Here is a 23,441-nt window from a genome sequence, read left to right as displayed (position 1 = left end):
TCCGCCAGTGTGCTGCGGCGTTCCTCTCAATTTTCCTGCCAGTTAGATCCATCCTCCTGCTTTCTTTGTCAGGTGGGGGTCCAGACGTTGTTGGGACGTTTGCCCTTTTCCTGGCCATTGCAGCTATTATAGAATCTGCTGTGACGGATCCCTTGATGTAAGCTGGGTCTTTGGAGGAGAATTTGTATTTTTTCTCCGTCCTCGGCGTTACTGATCTGCACGTACCGGATCCTTGAAGGCTTCCTTCCCCTGGTCTGTGATACTCTTGAGCATGGGCAGGAACTGACTTCTTGTCTGTATGGGGAGCAATGTCTCGAGCAGGAAGTCTGCTTCTGGCTTTTCCTCCTCCATCTTAACACCATAAGCTGCTGCCGCCCTTCTGACCACCTCACTGTATGCCCCAATGTCATCCGGTGGTGAATGCCTCGAGGGGTATGTTTCTACCGCCTCCTCTGGGTTTTCGGCCTCTATGTCCTGCCATTCCTGGTCTTGGGCCGTCGAGGAACCCGAGCCGTAGCTTGACTGCTGCTCCCCGTAATCCCCTTCTGTGTAGTAGAGGTCTTCCTCCTCTTCGTGCTCCGAAGGTTCCGGAGTTTTCGGCGGCTCTTCGACGTCGAATTCCTCGAGCTCCTGTACCACAGCGACGCTCGATGTCGGCTTCGAGGGGATCTTTTAACTCCTCATTTTTTCATCGAAATCCTTCTTTTTCTGAAGGATGTTCTCCATTTCGGCCTCGAGCCTCTTCCTCTTTCTCTGCATCTCTGCGGCCTGTTCGCCGTCGAGCGTTTCGGCCGCCCTTTTCGGCGGCGCCGTCGTCGAAGCCTTCTTCGGCTCCCTTTCTTTCGATGTCGAAGTCCCTTTTTCGGGGGCCTCCTTCGATGACCTTTGCTTTTCGCTTGTCTTCGGCCTCCGGGAGTCCTTCTCGGAGGATCCGCTGGGCTCTTTTTCGGAGGATGCAGCTTCGGTTGTCGATTTGTTCGGCGCCGGTGCTCCTTTCGAGGCTCTGGGCTCAGACTTTCGAGAGTCTGCCTCTGGTTTTCGAGGCCCTGTGGGAGTTTTCGGGGTCGTAGACTCTCCTACCTTATCAGGCGTTTTCTTATCGTTCTCATCGACGGTGAAGTCATCTGGGCCTTCGGCGATGTTGTCCTCGTCGTCTGTGGAGAGGCCAAGTTCGTAAAGCGTCGGGGCTTGGCCCTTGCCCTGCATTGTGTGGTGAGCCGTCCTCTGTCTTTCTCGAACTCGGAGTGTCTTCGGCTTGAAGACGGAGCAGGCGTTGCAGTCTCTACTCTCGTGGTCGATAGGCAGGCAGAGGTTGCAGACTGGGTGCTGGTCTTTCTGTGCGAACTTGTGGTGGCAGTTCTTGCAGAATTTAAAGGGCGTCTTGTACATCCCTGCGCTCAGGGGCCCCCCTGTGTGCGCATTCCTCCAAGGACGTCGAAGATTTCGAACTTCTCTCCTTTCTTCGTCGTCTCTTCTCTAAAGGTCCTCTTCTCCTGATCTTCTCAGGTCTTCTCTGTTGAAGATTTGCTATATTTTCTCCTTTCCTCCTCCAAAAACTTCTGGAGCTTCACGCGACGATCCAGACCCAACGGCAGAAAAAAGAATCTGAAGATGGCGCCCAAGGGTGGTAGCTTCCGCCGGAAGCACGCCGACGTCACCGAAGGGCCACCAAATGGTGGGACGTAGACGCCCACCTGGGCTACAAAAAAAAAAGAGAAAAAAAGACTACGAATCCGGACCCAACCACCAGATTGCGGAATACGCACAGCATAGTGAATCCAGAAAGATTCACGCTGCAAAACAGATTTCTTGCGAAGGACGGGACTATTACATTAGATTGCACTAGGGGGATAAACCCTAATATGCACAATGAAGTGTGAATTTTCAGCTCTGACCCCGTTGACAGTTGTCTGCTTGCAGTCCTACGGAGTCCAATACTATCTTTAGGCATTAGCTGGCAACATTTCTTGCCTTATCTACTACTGCTTTGCCCTCTTTCAGAGAGAAGTTTAATTACATTTTCAATTTCATCTCATTGCTGGTGAGCTTATACATTCAGTGGTGTGCTGGAACTAGCTATGCATAACTCAGTTGCTTACGCTCTCCCCACCTTCCTCCCTACAGCCTCCAGCCTCTTCCTGTCTTTCCAAAGGGAAGGCTTTGTTGCCGAGGATTGTTGCCTTTTTTGTTCTGTAGACACCTCTAGAGAATCAGGTCCCACATGCGATTTGATATACTGTGGAAACTGGGATGATGCTTTAAACTTCTTCTCAATCGTTAGTTAAGCACCTTAGAGATAGACTGTCTCAATGTGATGCATTTATTTCACTAGAAAACTGCATTTACTGAAAATGAGGACAGTATTCAATTTTTTTTTTTGTTTAGAGGACTGGAGACTTAAGGTTGGACCTCCTTAAGTGAGACAATCCATGGCCCTCAAAAGTATGCGAGGAAACTTTCCTGGTATCCAATTCAACTAGGTGTTTCCCTCGAGCTTTCTCCAAGACCTCAAACTCCTCCTCCCCCTCCAAAAACCCATATCCCACCTCGACTGACTACCTTTTTTCTACCTCCCAAAATTGGACTTCCCCCCCAACATGTCAACTTTGGCCCTAGTGTGCCAGCAATACCGTAGCCCTGTGAACTTGAGTTTTTGGCTTGAAAAGAGACCAAGCATTACAGTCCGTCAACTTATGCTTTATAGGAAGACAGAAAATGCATACCAGGCATTCGTCATTGAGAACGTTCATTGACAATTGAGGGAAAACTTGAAGATCATGCTCTTTCTACAAAATGGAGTTGAGGAGTTTCGTCCATTGTAATATTTACCAGTCCCTGACTATGTTGAAGATCCATTGAAAACCTGAATTCACAATCCAGCATCAACTCCAATCACGCTTTTGATAATTTATCCGGATTTCCTCTCAGCAAATGTTTGAGAGCTCTCTTAAAGCACCTTTGAACGCACTAGCTGAAAAAAAAGAATCTAAAATGTAGGCTACGCTAGGGAGCATTGTGGGCTTACGGTCAATATTATAAATAGTCCTAATGCTACACTTGGATAAAGTCCTATGGGAAAAACTTTGTAAATAAACATTTCCAAACCAACCCACTGGATAATGCACAGCACATGCGTCTGGAAGTTATTACGATGCACATCTATGGTTGATATTTTGACTTGTTAGTTCCAGTGCAAAAATGTCTGCTATCTAAGAAAGTGAGACAACCATGTCCAAATTTGCTATGGTAAAAAAAAAAAAAATGAAAATAGTGCCACACAACAAATCATCACAACACAGTACGGGCAGTGTATTATATTAGCAGCAATTGTTTCATTAGATGTGAAAAACCAACATTAATTTTTTCCCATCCGTTAATAGAAATGAGTGCTATGTTAGCATCACATGGTCATGGCATCTCAGATAAGGCAAAGACAGGTTCTGCAATCTGATGAGATAAGTATGACCAATACAATTTTTTTTCAATAACTCAAATATTGTATCATAAATGAGAGCACCGCTTACCACATCTCCCTAGAACATTCATCAGAGCATTCGTGATTTGAAGGCGCCAAAGGTCCAGTAGTGAAAGATGTTCGGTTAAAAAAAACAAAAAAAGCAATTGACTATCAAGATTTAAAAGGAATTTTTAAAGCTGTTAATAGCTTAGGAATTGCAATCAACAACTATAGCAATAGCACACAAAGACAAGATAGAGTAGATAAGCAGCCCATTATAATTACCAATGCAACTTTAATGGCTTCTTGTTCTGAATTTCATGCTACTCGTGGTTAAAAGGAGAACTATATAATACAAGTTGAAATATAGCCATATAATCTTACCGCAGCAGATTTGATGGGTCTGAAGATTTCTTTCTTCTCTTCTGACTTTTTGGTTGCATTCTCATGACGTTGGGATGGTGAACCTTCCGACTTAGAGGATGCTACAAAATATCCAGATGTTGCAATGAAGATAAATAGAACGGTTTAAAATGATACATACATTTTTTCCAAATTCAATCGGGAGTCGTTTATGGCATGTCAGAAAATTAACCACTTTCTTTCTACTTTGATAATGAAAGTCTTTAACATATTATGAATGGACAGAGGAAGGCAGATCTCGGGCAATACCTCAAATATTCAACAATATGAATGTATTTATTGTGCTATCATGGCCTACCATTTCTGCTGTCCACTCGGCTATCAGAAAGCTAGCATTGAGTGGCTGCCATGCTTGCATCACAACCAATTTTATTTAAAGCCAAAAAGTATTGGAAGACTAAAAAGCATGTACTGTTTGTACAATGCTGCTATCACAGCTGTTGTCAAAAGAAAAAGTATTAAAGAAACAGTGGTTGTTTGAGGGAGAGGAAAGAATTGGGATCAATATCTCCTCGGGGTAATGTCAACTGAGCTGCTGCTCTACACAACTGGTGAGTTGATCCGAGTTGCCAAAGAAGTTCAGTCTAACTTACCAACTGTGTAGTTCAGCACCTGTTTGACACTATTCCCAGGAGGGAACAGTACTGTTACTATTATTTTACAGTCAACCACACCATAACACTGCATACCATAACACTGCATACCAAAAAAGAAGAATTTTGGATAGACTATTACAAATAAGAAAAACAAGAGGCGAAAACAAGGACTGCTGTGATAACAGTGTTCAAATGGGAACTTGCTCCTACACATTTGCATTAAGCTATTTACTTTTATATTTGCATCACTGGTGAATTAAAAATAAATTAACTTGAGGATAAATCAAATAATTCTCACATCTCACTCTGAACCGTTCCCCGGATCCGCTTTGAGAACCAGGGTGCGATCCTGGCTGCGATCCGGAGTTGCTTGACCCAGAGGAGCTTCCACTGCCTGGCCTGGGTACAAGCTTTTCAACTCTTTCCCACAGTAGCCGGGGCTCTATATTGCTAATTTGAAATGAAAGAAAAAAAAAGGGTCATTAGTGAGGCATGTGTAATTTTTACAAATTAGTTCTTAAAAGTTAGAATTTAAAAGAAACACAAAAGATCTAGTATTTAGTAAATGAGCATGAACAAGAGGTCTCAAAGCTTCATCTGTTCCTAAAACAGCAGTGCTTTATGAAAACCAATCAATCCTAAAAAGCATGTGGGAGAGTAGGCATGTGTTGAAGGAACTGAGTTTTCCTTTTTTCAAGGGTTCAGAGACAAACGTAGATACGACAAGAGTCACTTGCTATTTTGAAAAAAATAACTAAAAGCTTAGCTCACATAGTTAATAATCAAAATTCACTTTGCTTTTTGAAATACACACCATTTACATCACCAGTGTGGCATGTGGGGGGACTGGAGTACCATGGATTTGATGAGGATTAAGGTTATTGGAGTTTGACCACCATTTAAATCCTAGTTACCAGTAAATGCACTTACAGGCAAAATACTTTTTTTCTGTGGATTTAGATGAAATTTATTGTCATACAAGAGTGACAACCATAAGGAGTTGCATCAATGCTACCGCCCCTTAATACATTGTTTCTGTTCCTGCTACAGGCATTAGAAACAACAACCACAAGTGTTGTCTATTTCCTTTACTATAATACACAGCCAATGTAGTGGTTAGAAATGAAAATAATTATTGCGCCTAGTTTCCCGACAAATGCTTCGGAAATTTTGAGCTACTCAACATGCAGAAAATAGTCATGAATTCACCTACCTATAGTACAGCTTTTATCCATGTTGTTTTAGGGGTCTATGAACAAAATTCATGCTACTCACCTCTACACAGTTGTAACTGGTAGGTCTCTGACCAAATAAGGATGATACCCTTTCAATAATTATAGATTTCTTACACACTTGCAACCCTGACTAGGCGGCAGGCAGTGATGAAACATGCCCTTTTGCATGGGTGAAGGTTTGTGTCCTTATGACAAGACTACTTACTTCCTATTATTAATGCAGGTGATACAATCCTATTACCAATCCGGGGGATCCAAATACCTGCCCGGCTGAAGGAATGGGGGTGAATGATTTTCCTTGTGATTATAAGTCGACTAGGAGGGTAATCATCTAACCCAGTTATTAAAAATAAAATGTAAAAAAAATCTAGAATTTAGCCCCCTTGAGGCCAAGATTACACTAGGTGCCCTTGGTAAGGGAGGGGTCTCCCAAATCAATCGTACACGGATTCTATTGCTTCCCTTCGAAGGAAGTGGGAGGAGTGGGTTGGCCCTCTGAAAAACAATGATTGGAGAGACGCCCTGATGGCACCTAGGGTCATTATGATCTCCTCTAGGCTAACACTGATCCAAACATTATCTTCGCTGTGCAGATCTCACTCTAGACTGTCTGCACAAAGCAGGCCTCCCGTCTCATTCTAGATGTTTCAGATGCTCACAAACCTCCCAAATCTTTATTACATGGTCTGGAAATGACTCATTCAAAGATTCTGGGAGGTGGTGTTTCCCGAGCTCTCCACAGTACTGGGCTCTTTCCCCGACATTACTGTTACTGGCAGTGTTGGGCATGGCTGGGGGTACAAGAGCGGATAGGGCCTTGCTGGACACGGCCACCATGGTTGTCAAAAGGGATATAGCCGGCCTTTCGAAGTCCGCAGCGCCACCAATAATCCCTCAATGGCAGCAAGGAGTAGACTAGTGCGCCCAACAAGAGAAACCGATGTATGAGGCCAGAGGCTGCCTTGCCAAATATCACAAGATTTGGAGTTAACGGTGGGGGTAAGCGGGCATGGACTGGTTGCTCTAAAGATTCAGGAGCTCTATCTGACTGGCGGTCCTATGGACACTGGGATAAGTGTGATAGCTGTGCTTTTACTCATTTGTTCTCAGATTATGGAGACTTATTGATTGGTGTACTTTTCCCACCTGTTCTGCAACAACAAAACTCAAAAAAGTTGTTTATTAAAAAAAAGAAATCAAACCATTCCATCTTACTGCCCCAACATTGTAACTATATATGTTTGTGATATCCCACATAGCCTTTGTGACTATCCTATAATACTCCGATGTTTTCAGAGGATAGCCTATACAGAGTATTTGATCCCTATGAGAACCTCTTTCCTAGAACTTAAAAATAGTCCTGATGTAACTTTCACAGACAACACTCCAGGACAAACAAGCATTGGCATAGCCAATAGGTTTCACCTTTGGGACCTTATAAATATATAGTTATGCAGCAGGTCCCAAGGGCGAGACCTTTTGGTTATGCAAATGCTTGTTTTTCTTCTGTCCCCCCATGTTTTGCTTCTGTAGGCTCTGCTTGTCTCTGGATTAGTTCCAACTCTCCTCACATGTAGACAAAAGGTCTCCAAAATGCAGCTGCATGGTCCAATGCCTGTTACACACCACTGAATCAAGGAAACCGACGAAAGACTGTCATTAACAGATTCCCACTTGCATCCAGAATCCCAATATAAAATCATTGCCACCCATCTTTTTAAAAAGAACAAATTGGCAGTAAGTTTATATACATGTAGTAGCCAATTAGCTTTCCCAAAGTGGAGCGAAGAGTGCAATCAGAAACCAATGTGGTGGCCATCTTCACATTACCAACTATGGTAGCTGCGTTTTTTTAAGCTTAGGATAATGTAATTTCTTGATAGGAGGAAAATACACTGGATTTAATAGCAAGATGGTTAAATAACGTTTGATGTTAGTTTTTAAAAGAGCCACCGCGAGTACTGTTAAATGTTTTAAATTTTTACCAAAATACTTCATCATGCAAAATACAAGTCCTCCACTCGCAGTAGGAAAAGCGTTGCCTGTTTATGTCGCACGCAACACTCGTCTAACATTATTTCACCTCAGAGAAAGGAATTTAGGTGGGTGTTATAGCGGTTGCAGAGTACTCCCACTCAAATTTAGCAAAAGTTGGTTGCAATGCTTTCTAATTTGTATGCAGGAGGCTGTGGACAGGCAGCACACAGTGTGTGTACTGCACACACCAGGCTTGCGCTGCTTTACGTTAATGAAGTGCGCTCTAACATCTGTCTTGGTTTGCGCCACGCAGTGCCAATAGTGTCAGGAAGCGATATAAATCCGTGACTTATGCATTTTAGTGCAGTGATGCGGACCACCACACTAAAATGCATTAGTCTAAAGCCTGATGCGTGTTACTTGGCAGGCTGCAACTGCAGCGATTTTGCAGTCAGGGTGGAGAACTCTGCACATAAAAATATAAGACAGGGCTATCTTTTTATGTGCAGAGTTCTCCACCCGACTGCGGACTCTCCGTAGCTGTAAACTTACTATTAATTTGTGAATAGCAAAAAAGTTGTAAACTTACACAAAAGGGCAATTTACCCTTGTGAATCAGTCCCTGTCTAAGGAAAACCCTTTACCTATAAAATAATTTAAAAAACTTTCTACATTGAGGAAATATGGTTATGTGTATAAAACGTATTTACTTTGTGTCTTTTGGGGGTAGGGAAGTAAGCAGTAAGGTCCCATTGCTGAGCCTTAGTAGCAGGTTCCTCCATCCTAGTTTCCCTACGGATTATGTTTGCACATAAAATCCTGCATAAACCGCACATATTAATAGCCACCTGCAAAGACATATCAACCTTCAGTGGCAAGTCAACCAGCACAAACATGTAAACAACTGGACCCACGTGCACCTACATGAACAAATAAACACTTGCACAATCACATATGGTGACCAAATATCACTTATCCAAAATTGCGCTTTCTGTTTTTTAACCAGTCATCATGTGTTCGTCCAGATGGCGGGAAGCAGGACTACAACTCCCGAAATACACTTTACTCAATGGCAGGCCAGAACTGCAAACTGCCTGCCCTTGTGATATGAAGTCATGTTACCACCTTTAAACACCTGCAAGAACATATTTACACATGTATGCATACACTTGCAGGCATAGACATACAAAGAAAAAGATCTTATATCCAAGGTGACTTGACTCTCGTGAGGCTTTAAATATATCAGATGGGCTCTTGCTGTTCCCCTACGTGGACCACATGAGTTTCTTGCACAGGTGAATGCCCAAAGATGGCTTATGCACTGCCAGTGTTGCAGTTGTTCTGCCACTTGCCTCCCAGAAGGGCAGGGCCGCAGCCTGGTTTTGCCCCCGAGGATAGGGATGAGGTGTCAATGCCCACGAACTCCAGTGTGGAAACACACTGCTTGAGGTGTTAGATTAGAGCACAGAGGCATGTTTCTTGAGCAGAATTATAGTAGAATTGTGACATTTTTATTTTACCAAGAAATTAACTCCAGCCTGCAACCGTCTTTCTTGAGTGGACTTTTATCCGAGCGCAGGATCTAATTAAAACCCAGAAAAGTGACGTCAGAGAGTCTCGCTGCGAATTTTAGGGTCTCAAATGAACTGGTGTTGCTGTTCTTTGCACCACAGCTGTAATTACATTGATTTACCCTTTATTGTTGGAGCTGTGGGCGGATGTTGTAATGCAGGTCGGTTAGCACCGTTCCATCTCAGCGGAATAAACAAAATGAGAAAGGAGCGCGCAATGTTCAAATATTAGTCTGTGAGACAGGATAAACGGTGCTGCTTTCCTTCCTCGAATGGAGCGCGTGGCTATTGTCTGGGCGTGTGGCAGAGGGGATAAAATGTAATTGGAATATAGAGCTCGCACTAGCGTGGCTTAGCAGAGATTTGGGTAAGCCTCCTAGAAGCACACAAGGCTGTTTTGGAAGCGCCTGGCTGTGCAGAGGGACTGCAGCTGCTGACAATGATTGCCAGGCGATGTAGCCAGCCCAGGAAACACAATGAAAGCAGAATTTGTGTGAGCCCTGACCCCGTCTACTTGCAGCTCCCTGCCCTTTCCCAGAGCACACAGAGCACAGCGCGGAGTGCGGCATGAGCCCTCGGCGAAGGCAAGGGCGGGCAGCACGGCTCTGAGGAGGGGGCTGCTGCTGGGTGCCTCGGACCCATGGCTCCAGTCTTCATGTGCGTCGTAGAGGACCTGCTCTTCAACTGCAGCAGCATCATGTGGATCCTGCTTGTGCTAGATTAGCCCTAGCGGAAGCAGGAGCTGCAGCGAGCAGCCATGCTAATTAGAAACATATGGTCGGAGCGCCGCTGCTCGCTCCCGCTAGGTGGATGCCACCACAAGCACGAGTGTGCTTGAAAAGGAGATGACCGATTTCTAAAGGTCATCTCCTAGAGCAACGCATGCGCGCTGCCTCGGTGAGACCTAAAAACGATTCCTTGCTCAAGCACCAATTAGTTATTTCCCTGTCAACTTACGACAATCCCAAGATGTTTTTGCAACGTGTAACTAACAACCTCTCAGGAGGTCTCTTCATGCACCTCAGAACCCAATGGCAGAAACAAAAGAATCTAAACTGGAGGTCTGCACGTTATGTTTTATTCAGGTCCTTTGATCAAGTTTTTGATAGCTTTATGGGAAGGTTAAAAAAAGTATTTGTGTCTCCTCCATCAACAGCAAAATCTTTGTGGTCTCCCGAGTGTGGTTTTGATGTGGTATAACATGAAATCTGTAAACCTTCTTATAGTTTGCCTTTATAGTGGCTCTTGTGTGGAAAGTAGCAAGTGTCTATTTTTGTAAATGAAGGGACCATAACAATTAAAGATGCTTGTGTAATACTTTGTTGTGGTGTAAATAAGGTTAGTCAATGTGCTCGAGCAAGTGTTAAGAAACATCTGCGTACAAAAGAAGATTTACATTATTAATACTCCTTTTGCACCTTCTGTATAATACTTAAGTCTTATAGCTGTTAATTATCATGTTAAAATAATATACAGAATAAATCCAGACATACGGTTTCCATTTTCGTTCTAACATCCTTCAGTGGTTTATCCCAATAATTTGTCAGCTATCAGTCTTGCACATTCTTTCTTAATAGAATCTATTGTTTTTATACATTTTTGACTTATATTTTGTTCTTTTAAAACTTGCTTATATAAATGCAAGTGAGTTCAATTAATTACTACCAATGTTAAAAGTTGGATTTATCCAAGGGAGAAAACCAGGAGCAGGATGTACTTAATAGAGGGATCATCTTAGGAAAGAATCTGAATGCAGTAGTGACAAATGAGGATAGTTTTAATAAACAAGTTACTTTCCTTTGGTAACGATGCATCTGTAAGACATATGTTAGTTATAGGTTCCTTACCTTAGAATTACCCCCAGGTGTCAGACTGGATCCGGAGAATTTTTTCTCAGCACTACCCCTGAGCGTAGGTAGGTGGCATTGGTCGAATCCGCGTCAGAGGTCGGCGTCGTGCTTGCCAGGATGATGTTGCTGTATCTATTTAGACGTCGCCCCTGCGTGCTGACGTCAGACCTGACATGACTTTTCACACCAGAACCGCAGTCATGCAAGACACTGACCACTGGTGCACCAAACCAGGGCCCTGCAAGGGAGTCCCTGTCCCTAAAAGTCAGTTCGCAGAGCGGGGAGGATGGGTGGAGCAGTAAGAAAACTATAACAAACAGGTCTTTTACAGATACGTCCCTCCTGAAGGTAAGTAATTTGTTCATCTGAAATAGACTGTTCTAGATTCCTTACCTTAGAATAGGTATCCCAGCAATATCAACCCCAGAGGAGGGTCTGCGAACTAAGTTCACACCAGAAAGTCCTGGAGGACAGAACAGGAAAAAGAACGGTCACTCCAGAATGGGCTGTCCAGGCAGTAATGTCTAGTGAACGTGTGGAAGGATGCTCACATGGCTGCCTGACCGATGTCAAGGAGTGGAACGCCACAAGCAGGAGTAGTGGTGGCCGCTGTAGCTCTGGTAGAATGAGTACGGAGCCCCACTGAAGGTTCCTTCTTTGCCAAACCGTAGCAGCTTTTTATACAAAGGACAACCCATCTAGAGATGGTCCACTTTTGAACGGCCCGACCGTTCTTGGCACCCACATAACCAACGAAGAGTTGATCGTCCACCCGGAAATCTTTTGTGCGATCAAGGTAGAAAGACAGCGCAGCTTGGGGTCCAGACAGTGGAGTCTCTCCTCCTCCTTGGAAGGGTGCAGAGGTGGGAAAAAGGTGGGCAAAGTAATGATTTGTCCAATGAGAAAGGGCATTACCACTTTGGGAAGGAACAAAGGCCTTGTCCTAAGCACCACTTTGTCAGGATGCACAGAGCAGAAAGGGGGCTTTGAAGAAAGAGCTTAGAGCTTGGTGCTTACAGAGGTGATGGCAACAAGGAAGGCTGTCTTCAGTGTGAGGAGCCTGAGAGGACAGTTGTGAAAAGGCTCGAAGGGAGCGCATATAAGGTAGGTTAAGACCAGGTTTAAGTCCCACTGTGGCATTACGAAAGGAGAAGGAGGAAAGAGATGAGTAATGCCCTTGAGGACTTTCTGTACAATAGGGGTCTTGAACAAAGATAGCTGTTCTGGAAGCCGAAGGAAAGCAGAGATGGCTGAAAGATAGCCCTTAGGAGTGCCCAGGGCAGAGCCCTGCCGGGCCAAAGAAAGTATGTACAATAGGATCTCAGAAAGAGGGGGAGAAAGGGAATCCACAGCCTTTGCTGTGCACCATGCCACAAACGTATTCCATCAACAGGCGTATACCGTCTTAGTGGGGGGACGCCAGGATGCTAAGGTAATGTTACAGACTTCAGGAGGAAGGTCAAAAGCTGTCAACTGTTGCCGCTCAATCTCCACACAAGGATGTGGAGGCTGGATAGGTTCGGTGAAGAACCCTCCACCCTGTTGCTGCGACAGAAAATCCGGCCAAAGAGGCAGTCTGAGGGGAGAATCGATGGCCATGCTGAGGAGCTCTGGTTACCAGACTCTTCGTGTGCAGTTCGAAGCCATAAGAATGACTTGAGCCCGGTCACGCTTGATCTTCAGCACTCTGGGCAGAAGTGGGACAGGCGGAAAGGCCTACAGGAGGTCACAGTTCTGCTTGTGACGAAAAGCGTCGCCGAGCGAGTACCGCCTTGGAAATTCCAAAACGCAGAATTGCTGACATTGCGCGTTCTCTTCGTTGGCGTACAGATATAACCACGGCTCTCCCCACCACTGAAAGAGACCTTGCACCACCTCTGAGTGAAGACAAAATTTGTGATCCACCAGGCACTCGCGGCTGAGTTTGTCCGCCCTGGTGGTCAGAGAACCTGCCAAGTGTTGAACCACCAGGGTCATGCCCAGATGTTCCAGGCGGAGACCAGACGCCTCTGATCTACGCCACTCCCAGATGGCCACCCTATCCCAAGAGTGACGCATCTGTCACCACTGTAAGGTTAGGTTGGGGAAGGATATATCGTGGACCCAAGCGTGGTTCGTTAGCCACCACTGCAGTTGATAAGCAGTCCCCTCCGAGATATGGACGTAGTTGGAAAGTTTGCCCTGGTGCTGCACCCACTGGAACTTCATGTCTCACCGCAGAGCCCACATATGCCATCTGGCATGATCCACCAGCAGGATGCAAGAGGCCATGAGGCTCAGCAGCCTCAGGGTCATTCTCACTGAAAAACAGGATAGAGGCTGAAACCTCGGTATCATAGCCCGAATATCCTAGACTCACTGCTCGGGAGGATAGGCCCGAAACTGCAATGTGTCCAAAACTGCCCAGATGAAAGGGAGCGTTTGAGAGGGGGTCAGTGTGACTTTAGCACGTTGATAGTGAACCCCAGCAAGTGCTGGATGTCTGCCGTAGGCTTGAGGTGGGAGACGACATCCTGGAGCGAGCCTGCCATCAACAGCCAGTCGCCGCGATGGGGTAGACTGGAACCCCTAATCTGCGCAGATGAGCTGCGACCACCGCCATCACTTTCATGAACACCAGAGAGGCACTGGTAAGGCCAAAGGGGAGTACAGCGAATTGAAAATGCTTGTGGCCTACCGTGAATCCCAAGTAGCGCCTGTGGGCTAGCAGGACGAGGATGTGAAAAATGGCGTCCATGCAAGTCCAACACCACCATCCTGCTCTCCAGGGTCGAGAGCAGATAAGACCTGATCCAGGGTTAGCATTTTGAACTTTTCCTTCGGGAGGAAGCAGTTGAGGGGCCTAGAACAGGACTCGGGCCTTTTTCCTTCTTGGGCACCAGAAAGTAGCAGGAATAACAACCACAACTTACTTCTGGCATAGGAACCCTCTCCAGAGCTCCCTTGGCAAAGAGAGCCAAAACTCCCTGGCAGAGAAGTGCCAAATGATGCTCTGACTTGCAATCGAAAGACGGTGGCATGAAGAGAGGGTTAGTCTAGAAGGGGAGGGAGTAGCCCCTTCGGACTATTTGCAAAGCCCACCTGTCCATGATGGTTTGGCAGTGGGGGAGATGATGGAGAATTCTGTCACCCACTAGCTTCTGATGGCCCTGGAAGGTCGGACTAGGAAGGTTTGGAGGTGACTGCAGGGGTGGGAAGAGTGGACTGGACTGGTTTGCCAGCTGGCCTCCCAGACCCTCGTCGCTGGGCCCCACAGCCACGCTGAAACTGGATAGTTTGTGTGAACCGGTGGCTGATCTGGGTTGGACGTGTTGGGGTGCCCCTTCCATAGCCATGAAAGTGGCGAAAAGCATACTGAGGTGGACGGTTCGTCGCTGTGAGGTCCAAGGACCTGGCCGTAGCTCGAGAATCCTTAAAGTGATCCTGCACCAAGTCTGCCTTGTCACCAAAAAGCCAGACATCCTCAACCAGGCGTAGCGCCGAAGGGCTATCGACGTGACAATCGTTCTGACAAGTGAGTCAGTGGTATCCAGTCCACAACAAATCGAGAATTTGGCTGAGTCTCCCCCATCCGCCACTGCTTGGGAGAAAACGGACAAGTCCTCCTCCAGGCACTGAGGCAGCACCTGCGCAACCATATCCCAGATGGTATAGGAGTATCGGCCCAAGAGGCATGCGGTATTCACGGACCGCTATGCCAAGCTGGAGGAAGAGAATATGCGCTTCCCAAGATAATGTAGCCTCTTGGATTCCCTATCTGGGGGAGCAGAAGGGAATACACCCTTAGATGAAGAGGTTTGGACCACCAAGCTCTCTGGGGAAGAGTGTTGCGTGAGGAAAACAGGGTCGGCGGTGCTGGACGATAGTTCCACAGGAGCCACTGTGCTGGGCTTGGACCAGGAGTCCAGAAGGACATCAGCGAGCGCTTCACTGAACGGGGAAAGGGGCTCAGATGAAGTCGCTGCCGGATGAAGCACCTCCGTCAGGAGATTAGTCCGACCACCACCGAAGGGAGCTGCAGTCCCAGGGCCTCAGCTGCCCTTCTCATCACCACAGCATAGGACGCTCCCTCCTCTGTAGCCACGGTAGGGGGACAAAGCATGCCATGGTCTGGGGAGGTATCCAGGCCACTGGTGTCATCCAATTCCTCTCTCCAGTCCGGTTCTTCCAGCTGGTCCGCCAACGGGTCCAGCGACCACTCCCAGTCCTCATCACCACCCTCGGGAAATATGGAACACCTGGGATAAACAAGGGAACAAAAGTACCCTCCGGGGTCCGGTTCAACGTCAGTCCAGCTCCGGGTCCATCTCGGGGATGAAGATGCGGACGGTGTCGGCCGGGGGCACCGTCAGCGCCGGGGGAGTTGTCACCGGGAAAGGTGAGTGAGGTCGACCGGCGTCTATCCGAATCCAGACCTGGATCCACAGGGGCCGTCCGGTGCAGGAACCACCGGCATCGAAGGCCTAGGGCCCCCAACCGGCTCTGCTGGGCCCGCGGAGCGGAGTCGGGCTGCCCAAACTTACGGTGAAAGGCTTCGTAGAACGTACGAAGCGGGGCAGGGAACGCCCAGCTCCCGGATACAGATGGAGGTGCGGAGTCGTCCCTGGGTCAGGAACTGGAGACCGAGGCTTAGAGCGTCAGCCGACCTACGGGGGGAAGGCGAAGAACGATGGTGCTTCTTCGCCTTCTTCTTATGCTTCGACTTACCCGAGGAGTGCGAAGACTTGGACGAGGTGTGATGGCTCCGCGACTGATCGAGACCTCCCACTCGAGCGAGACCAGGAGCAACACGGACCCGACTGCGGGGCCTCCAAAAGCTTTCGGGACCGCTCCAGCAAAGACTTCAGGCTCATGGCCTGACAGTCGGGTCGTGGTCACACTCCAGGCACCAGAGGCACACGAGCTGTAGATCCGTCACAGACATGAGTTTTGTGACAGGAGTCACAAGGCTTAAGCCGGTCCGACGATGTATCATTCCTCACGTACCAGGAGTCAAAGACTCGAAAAAGACATCGACAAGTCAAAAAAGTTTAAGGGGCAAGCTCTCTCCGGATCTGCGCTAGGTGGTCGCGGAAAAAGAAAATGTCAGCGCACAGAGGCAGCATCTATATAGACACCTTGACATCATCTGGCGAGCACGACGCTGAACTCGGAGTCGACCGACATGCAGGGGTACTGCTGAGAAAAAATTCTCCGGATCCAGTCTGACACCTGGGGGTAATTCTAAGGTAAGGAATCTATAACGAACAGTCTCTTTCAGATCAATAGTTTGCTTTGAAAATGTTTCTAAATTGCTAATTCCCATTGTAATGGACCTTAATTCAAATCACTTGATTTGAGTTTATTTCAGCTCATACTTAAATGCGAAGGTTAACCCCTTTTATTCATAATCTCAATCCTATACCATTCTGCAACACGGTCTCTCATCCTAACCAAAAAACAACTGTCACCTGACACTAACCCAGTGCACACTGTAACCCTAGCTTTAGTCCAGACACATCAGTTACATCTATATTAAGTCTCAGACTACCCATTTAGTCTAACCCTTACAACCGCTCGCCAGATATTCTTAGCATTGTTTTAATTTATTTCACTTCTCGTTTCTCACTATTTTCCAACTATATGGTTAGAACTACATTTAGTCCAACCCAAATGATTCGTATTCACCACTAACTAACCGTCAACCTGTTTCTTCTATAAGAGCAAAAGGATTAAGGGCTCTGGGAGATTCTTATGCTACCCTACTTAATCATCTCACACAGACACTGCAACCCAGATTGGAGAAATAGCACTTTGCAGAAACAATGACATTAATAGACTTACAAACATAAAACCATTGGAAACGCGAGGGGGAATAAGAGGGCGCACAGAGGAATGGCTGCCGGTTGAGACAGCCCCGCCGGACAGGTGCAGCTATCGTCGAAAAACTCGGAATTGCAGCCGAGTAAAATTGGCAGACATGTACATCGGAACGACTTGCCAATAAACTGAGCGACGTAGGAGTCCTGAAGCGGTTAATGTGGCGGAGAAATCACGAGCGGCTGCCTGGCGTCCCAGGATCATGGAAGCGCAACATGGCGGCAGCCCGAGTCACGGAGGATCGGTGCGCTCAGCTGACAGCATATTAGCTTCAGCCCTGAAGATAATCAACTCCAGCACACGGGACCATCGTAGTAGCCAGAGCTACGAGGGAAAGTGACATCGCTGACTGCAGGGGCAGAGCCTTGCCGGAAGATAGCTCCGAGGACGTGGTAAGCCAGAGGCGCGCAAAATGGCGGCTCCCTAGATCACAGCCGTGCCGCAGTGTTAAGGAGCTGCTCTCGGCCGCCGGCGATGGTGGCGATCACAGCATTCAGCCCCAACAGTGAGTAGCAGAAAATCTGTGATCCTCGCGGGAGGTGATAAGGCGGTACAGTGCAGCGTGGGGGCACCAGCAACATTGCGAGCCAGCGCTGTGGGCAGGACGCAGCAGTATCGAGTATAATGGCAGTGTGCTGTGTTGCTCCTGAACTGGAGCATGTGATTAGGATGACCTACGGCGCCAGGGAGGCATATAGCGGATTGGACATCGGTGGGAGTGACAGTGTGCCGATTTCAAACGGTTCCTCCATACAAAATGGCGGCTGCAGCGGCGATGGTGGCCTAACTGCAGATCTCCCTTTGATTGCAGATACTTGTGGCATATGTGGCGGAAGGTCGGTGCCTGCCTGCATTGTTAGTCCTGTTGCGCCGTGCCTGGCAGGGAATGCCTCTGAATAGGTGCTTTCAGTGTCGGTGCGGCGGCGTGTCCCTGATCTCGACCGCATGGGCACTGGCGCTGTATGAATCCTTGGAGGCCCGAGATGTGGGCAGGTTTGCAGCGGCGTTCATCGCTTACAGGAGGAGCTGCGAGAATGCAATGTAGAGTGGCAGCTGCTTCTCACGGCGGCCGTTCCCATCGTATCTGACACGGCGTGGACCTGCTTCTGCCATAAGCAATAATGCGTGCTCCCTGCTTCAAGTGCCGGTAAGGTCTCCTTATAAAGTGGCGTTCCTCATACAAGTAAACTTTGCTGAAGATGTTGCCCTGAACTGGGGCAATGTGTCTGCGCTGTGCTGCCCTGCATTGTCTGGATTGCTCCTGCCCGGGCACTTATATGGTAGTGGCTGGAAGGCTGAGGTGGTGTGTGTGCGGCGGATCGTCCATCGGTGTGGCTGCAGCATCTGGGACTGTGAGCGGTGTAGTTAATTTCATCTATCCCCCTAATACTGGCGGAGGGAGCGGCCCGCATTAGTTGTTATTGCCAAGTGGAGGGGCCCCACTTTGAGCGCTTGTGCCGTTCAGTGCAGATACATATGAGGAGCTAACACTTGGATGGTGGTTTGCCTTTGCTGCTTGGACCCTCAGGGTGTCGTGTGCCTTGCCTCTGTGGAGTGGGTGCCCTAATTGCTGTCACACACGGCTGCGTGTGTGGAGTCGCCCATATCCTGGACTCCACGTGTGCACCTGGCGGCCAAAACATGGAACTCCCTCCCCATCCACCTTCGACTGACCCAGGAGCATCTCGCCTTCAGGAGACAACTCAAGACCTGGCTGTTCGAGCAGTAGCGGACCCCTTCCCCCAAGCGCCTTGAGACCCCCCCGGGTGAGTAGCGCGCTATACAAGTGTTATGATTGATTGATTGATTGTTGATCATTGGAGGTTTCAGACTAGCAAACAGTGGAGGGTAGGGGCCAGAGTGTGTTTACCTTACTTCAATATACATTCTATTGAGGTGGACGCTTCTGTTCTCCCTCTCCGTGCTGGTGGCACCACTACGCGGGCAAAATGGGAAAACCGGATAAGCAACAGGCCAAGCTCACGTTTGTAGCAAATAAGCACACTATGGGAGCAACTGCACAATCCGATACTGAACCTGATGGCGAAACAGTGGCGCCCAACAGCATTGCGGCAAAGCTAAAAGCCATTAAAAAAAAAAGCTGACAAGATATAAACGGAAAGTTACACACCATTATCCAAAGAGTCGACAGCATGGCGGTGAAATTAGATAAACATGGGGAAAGACTCGAAGCGGAAACCCGGATATCTGCAGTGGAGGATGAGTCGCATGCTACAACTAAGAAATGCGCGGAAATGGAAAAACTCTTGGATGCTATAAAAATTAAAGCGGAAGATTTGGAGGCGTGGTCTCGCCGTAATAACATCAGGATCGCGGGTATTCCAGAATCCACAAACACGGGGACGATGGAAACCTACGTGGAGGAACTAATCCGCAACATCTTTGGCACAGAACATCTTTCCTCAATGTTTCTGGCGGAGCGCGCCCACAGATCCCTGGCCCCGAGACGAAAACCAGGCGCGCCTCCGCGACCAATCATCGCCCGCCTTCTTAATTATAGAGACCGTGATGTGATTTTGAGGATGGCCCGCGAGAAGCAGCAAATAAATTATCATGGTAACGCGCTGGAGTTCTACCCGGACTTCACTGACAGTTCACCTAGCGCGCAAAGAGTTCAATCCGGCTAAAAAGAAACTGCGGGAGCTGGGTGTGGAGCACGCTATGCTCTATCCAGTTCGGCTGAAGGTGACTCATGATGGCCACTCCACGATCCTTCCTACTCCGAAAGCCGCACAAGACTTTCTGAAGAAATTGCATCAAAGACGGCGAGAGCAGAAACGTGCTGAGCAGAATCAGGACTCGGACTGAAAACTGCTCGAGAGGGTAGGACATTTGTCTCTCTGATCGTCAAACTGGTAAGCCAACAGGCAAATGGGCAACGTATTGCTGGAGGGAACTTTACAGCTATAGTATATGTGGCATTGCTGATCCAACCATTTGGGGGTGAAGACTGAGTCCCCTGGGACTACACGACTACTGTGCAATGTGTTTAAGAGGGCACTCCCACAAACTTCTGGTAGTTGTTCTAATCCATCTTTTGCAATACTTACTGATTTTCGCACAGAGGAGGTAGCTCTGTGAGACAACAGGGCCTAGAATTAAAGGGTACTGTACGCCTACATGCTGTCCATCCAGACGACGTACTGCTGTGCGGCCACACTACCTTTTGCATACATATGTTACTGTGATTGCAAAACACTCCTTTGAAGTTGGGATGTGACTCAGACATCCTTTTTGAGATGTTTCACGAGGAAGGGTATATTGCCCTGCGTGTCTTAAGCACTGCACCATGACTTGTTTACATACTTGTGTTCACTGTTATTGTTTAAAACACTGTCTGAATGTAATTATGGTAGGTTGTTCAGGGTGGTACCAGTCGAGGTGTTCTGCAAATATTACCTGCCAAGTTCGATGTATCACTTATGTTTCACGGGTGGTTCTGATTTTTTCTTAGTCTGCATACCTATTGTACACCTGTCCACATTCACTATGTTGGATGCAGATGTGCGCATTTGATGAACCCCCCCACACGGGAGTTCCCCGACTGGGGTTTAATTATGTTCTTTATTGGTATGGGGATATGTCTTTGGCATAATTGGGATGCTGAAGTGGGTGGTGGGAGGGGGGGTTGGAAGTTGGGAATTATTTTTACGGATCAATGCACTTAAGACGCACCGCTGGAGTCCAGAGGAACATTCCAATATCCATCATCAATATCCATCATTCATAGTAGATATGTCGCGTGCATGCGACAAATGGTACACCAGGTTGCAACCGGTATCTCAAATCAGACATGTCCACTGAGAAACCACTACCTAGACATTTAAATCTACAGACTGAATGTCACAGGTCTCAAGAACCCAAAAAAGATACGTCAAATCCTAGCTTACTTTGATAGGCTGCAGATTAATATAGCCTTCTTACAGGAGACACATATTGACCCTGCTGCAAATAATCGTATTTGCCACTGGTGGGGAGAATCCGTACATGGCTCTGCAAATTCCTCTTATTCCAGGGGGTCCTCATACTGTTCAGGAAGGGCTTGAATTTCCAAGTAGAAGATACAGTTACGGATGTCGAGGGCCGTTATGTCATAGTAATTGGAATTCTGAGAGGATATAGGCTCGCTTTAATAAATATATACGGTCCCAATATCGACGACCCTACCTTCTACCATAATATCTGGCTTAAAATCCTTGACCTACCTGACATCCCATTGCTTTGGGGACGGGATTTTAATATTGCACTAAATGACGCCCTGGATAGATCTGGAGCGTCGACAGAACCCTACAAACTAGCACTGAGCAAACTGAACGATATAGTGGCAGACATGCGGCTTGTGGACCTTTGGAGAGCACGACACCCCACAGACATGGAGGCAACGCATATGTCGGCCATACATAACAGTGAGTCTCGTATAGACTACTGGCTGGGCACTAGTGACGTGCCACACTGGACAAGGTCTGTGTCTCATCTACCCAGGACATTGTCCGATCATAACCCGGTATTAGTCACATAATTATGCCGCACTATGTACCGCCACAATACAGGTGGAGGTTCAATCCTAAATCATTACTTGACCCAGTCTACACTGACACCGTTAGTAAAGCCATTACTGAATATTTTGAGCTAAATACATCTACTACTGACGATCCAGGTCTACTATGGGAAGCTTTTAAAGCCACGATTAGGGGGGTCTGCATAAGCACTACAGCTGGTATTTTAAGAGTTATTCGACTTCAGCTATCCCTTCGCGAAGATAGGCTTCGTACTTTAGAACGTGAGTATGAACGTGCACAAGATGCGAACATATTAGGGGATATCAGGTCGTTGCTATCAGAATATCAAATATACGCTGAAGACAAACTTAAATATGTTACAAAACGTAAGATAGCAAGATCTTACGGGGAAGGCGGTAGGCCCGGAAAGGCACTGGCAGACAAAATAGGTGCTGGACGCTCACCAAATGTGATACAGGCGGTTAGGGATGGGAGGGGAGTCCTGTACCGAGATGCCAAAGGTATCCAAAAAGAATTCATGCCCACTTAAGGTGAGTTATACACCTCGCAACCCACTGCTTCCCCGGAGGAAATCGTACACTATCTGGAAGACGTATCGATAGCGTGGCTATCCGATGCACAGCGAGAATATCCGTCGCTACCGATAACGGTGGAAGAGGTTACTGAGATTATTAAATCCCTTCCAAATGGAAAAGCTCCGGGCCCCGACGGGTTTACCTGTGAATTTTATAAATCATTTGCTGACCAGTTGGCTCAACCCCTGGTGGAAATGTACTGAGATGCACATGATAAACTGTTACTGCCACAGACATTGAGGGAAACCATGTTAATAGCCCTTTTGAAGCCCAATAAAACCCAGAGTACTGTGACTCTTACAGACCTCTGTCCCTAATTAACGTAGACACAAAGATTTTGTCCAAACTACTCGCCACCCGGTTACAGCCACTGATGCCCAACCTGATCTTGCCCGATCAATCCGGTTTTATCCCATCAAGATCAACTGCTCATAATACTCTAACACTGTTCGCGTTCTCATTATTTAACCCCTAGCACCAAAGCTGCTGCAATACTGTTAGACGCAGCTAAAACCTTTGATTCAATAGAATAGCCATATTTGCATACGGTCTTATGTTGTATGGGATTTCCCCCGATTTTTTTACAATGGGTTCAAGTATTGTATTCGGCCCCAGTGGTGCGTATCAAGACCAACAAATACATATCCGACTCCATACCTATAACACGGGGGACACGGCAGGGATGCCCTCTGTCCCCCCTGTTATTTGCAATTGCACTTGAGCCACTAGCCTGTAAAATCAGACCGGGACACCACTATTAGGTGCTTCAATTCCCGCAACGTCCCTTGCATATATCACTATATGCAGATGACATGATGTTGTACGTCAGGGACCAAGCGCAGCATCTCAACCCTTTGAGGGACTATATCAAATTTGGACAACAGTCAGGACTACAAATCAACTAGTCCAAATCACTAATAATACCACCACTCACCCACATCCAACTGATTACCCATTAGAATGGCAATCAGAACCAGTGAAATACTTGGGAGTCTGGTTTCATAGAGAACCAGAAGTAGTCATTCGTACAAACTATGGCAGGGCGGTTAGTACGCTGGAAGACAAGATTGAGAGATGGATCCATCTGCCACTCTCCCTAGCTGATCGGTTGGCCATCGTGAAAATGGTTATTCTGCCTAAATTCCTTTATTTATTTACTAACGTTCCCATTAAGCCACCCGCGGAGGTGTTCCACAGGATACACGCCATGGTGCTCCGTCTGATATGGGCAGGTAAACAGGCCCGGATAGAAATGCTTGCATTAACGTTACCTTACTCGCGAGGTGGGTTTAAAGTCCCGGATTTTTTGTTGTATTACTTATGTGTGCAAGCACAATTTGCACACTTCTGGTATCAC

The 23,441-nt window shown here is 47.2% G+C and overlaps 1 protein-coding gene across 10 annotated transcripts in view; it reads right to left on the bottom strand.

The window, feature by feature from the left end:
* MAP4K4 (mitogen-activated protein kinase kinase kinase kinase 4) overlaps positions 1-23,441 on the bottom strand; it is a 642,366-nt gene that overhangs the window by 106,266 nt on the left and 512,659 nt on the right. For all 10 annotated transcript variants that reach the window (XM_078658041.1, XM_078658045.1, XM_078658037.1 and 7 more), the window contains 2 exons: positions 4,775-4,926; positions 3,842-3,942 (listed from right to left, as the gene is read on the bottom strand). In XM_078658041.1, the coding sequence (XP_078514167.1) occupies positions 3,842-3,942; positions 4,775-4,926 (253 nt within the window). The remainder of the gene's footprint in view (positions 1-3,841; positions 3,943-4,774; positions 4,927-23,441) is intronic.

This window comes from Lissotriton helveticus, chromosome 8, assembly GCF_964261635.1.
Source record: "Lissotriton helveticus chromosome 8, aLisHel1.1, whole genome shotgun sequence".
Classification (NCBI taxonomy): Eukaryota; Metazoa; Chordata; class Amphibia; order Caudata; family Salamandridae; genus Lissotriton; species Lissotriton helveticus.
This window is presented reverse-complemented; position numbering and strand designations above follow the sequence as displayed.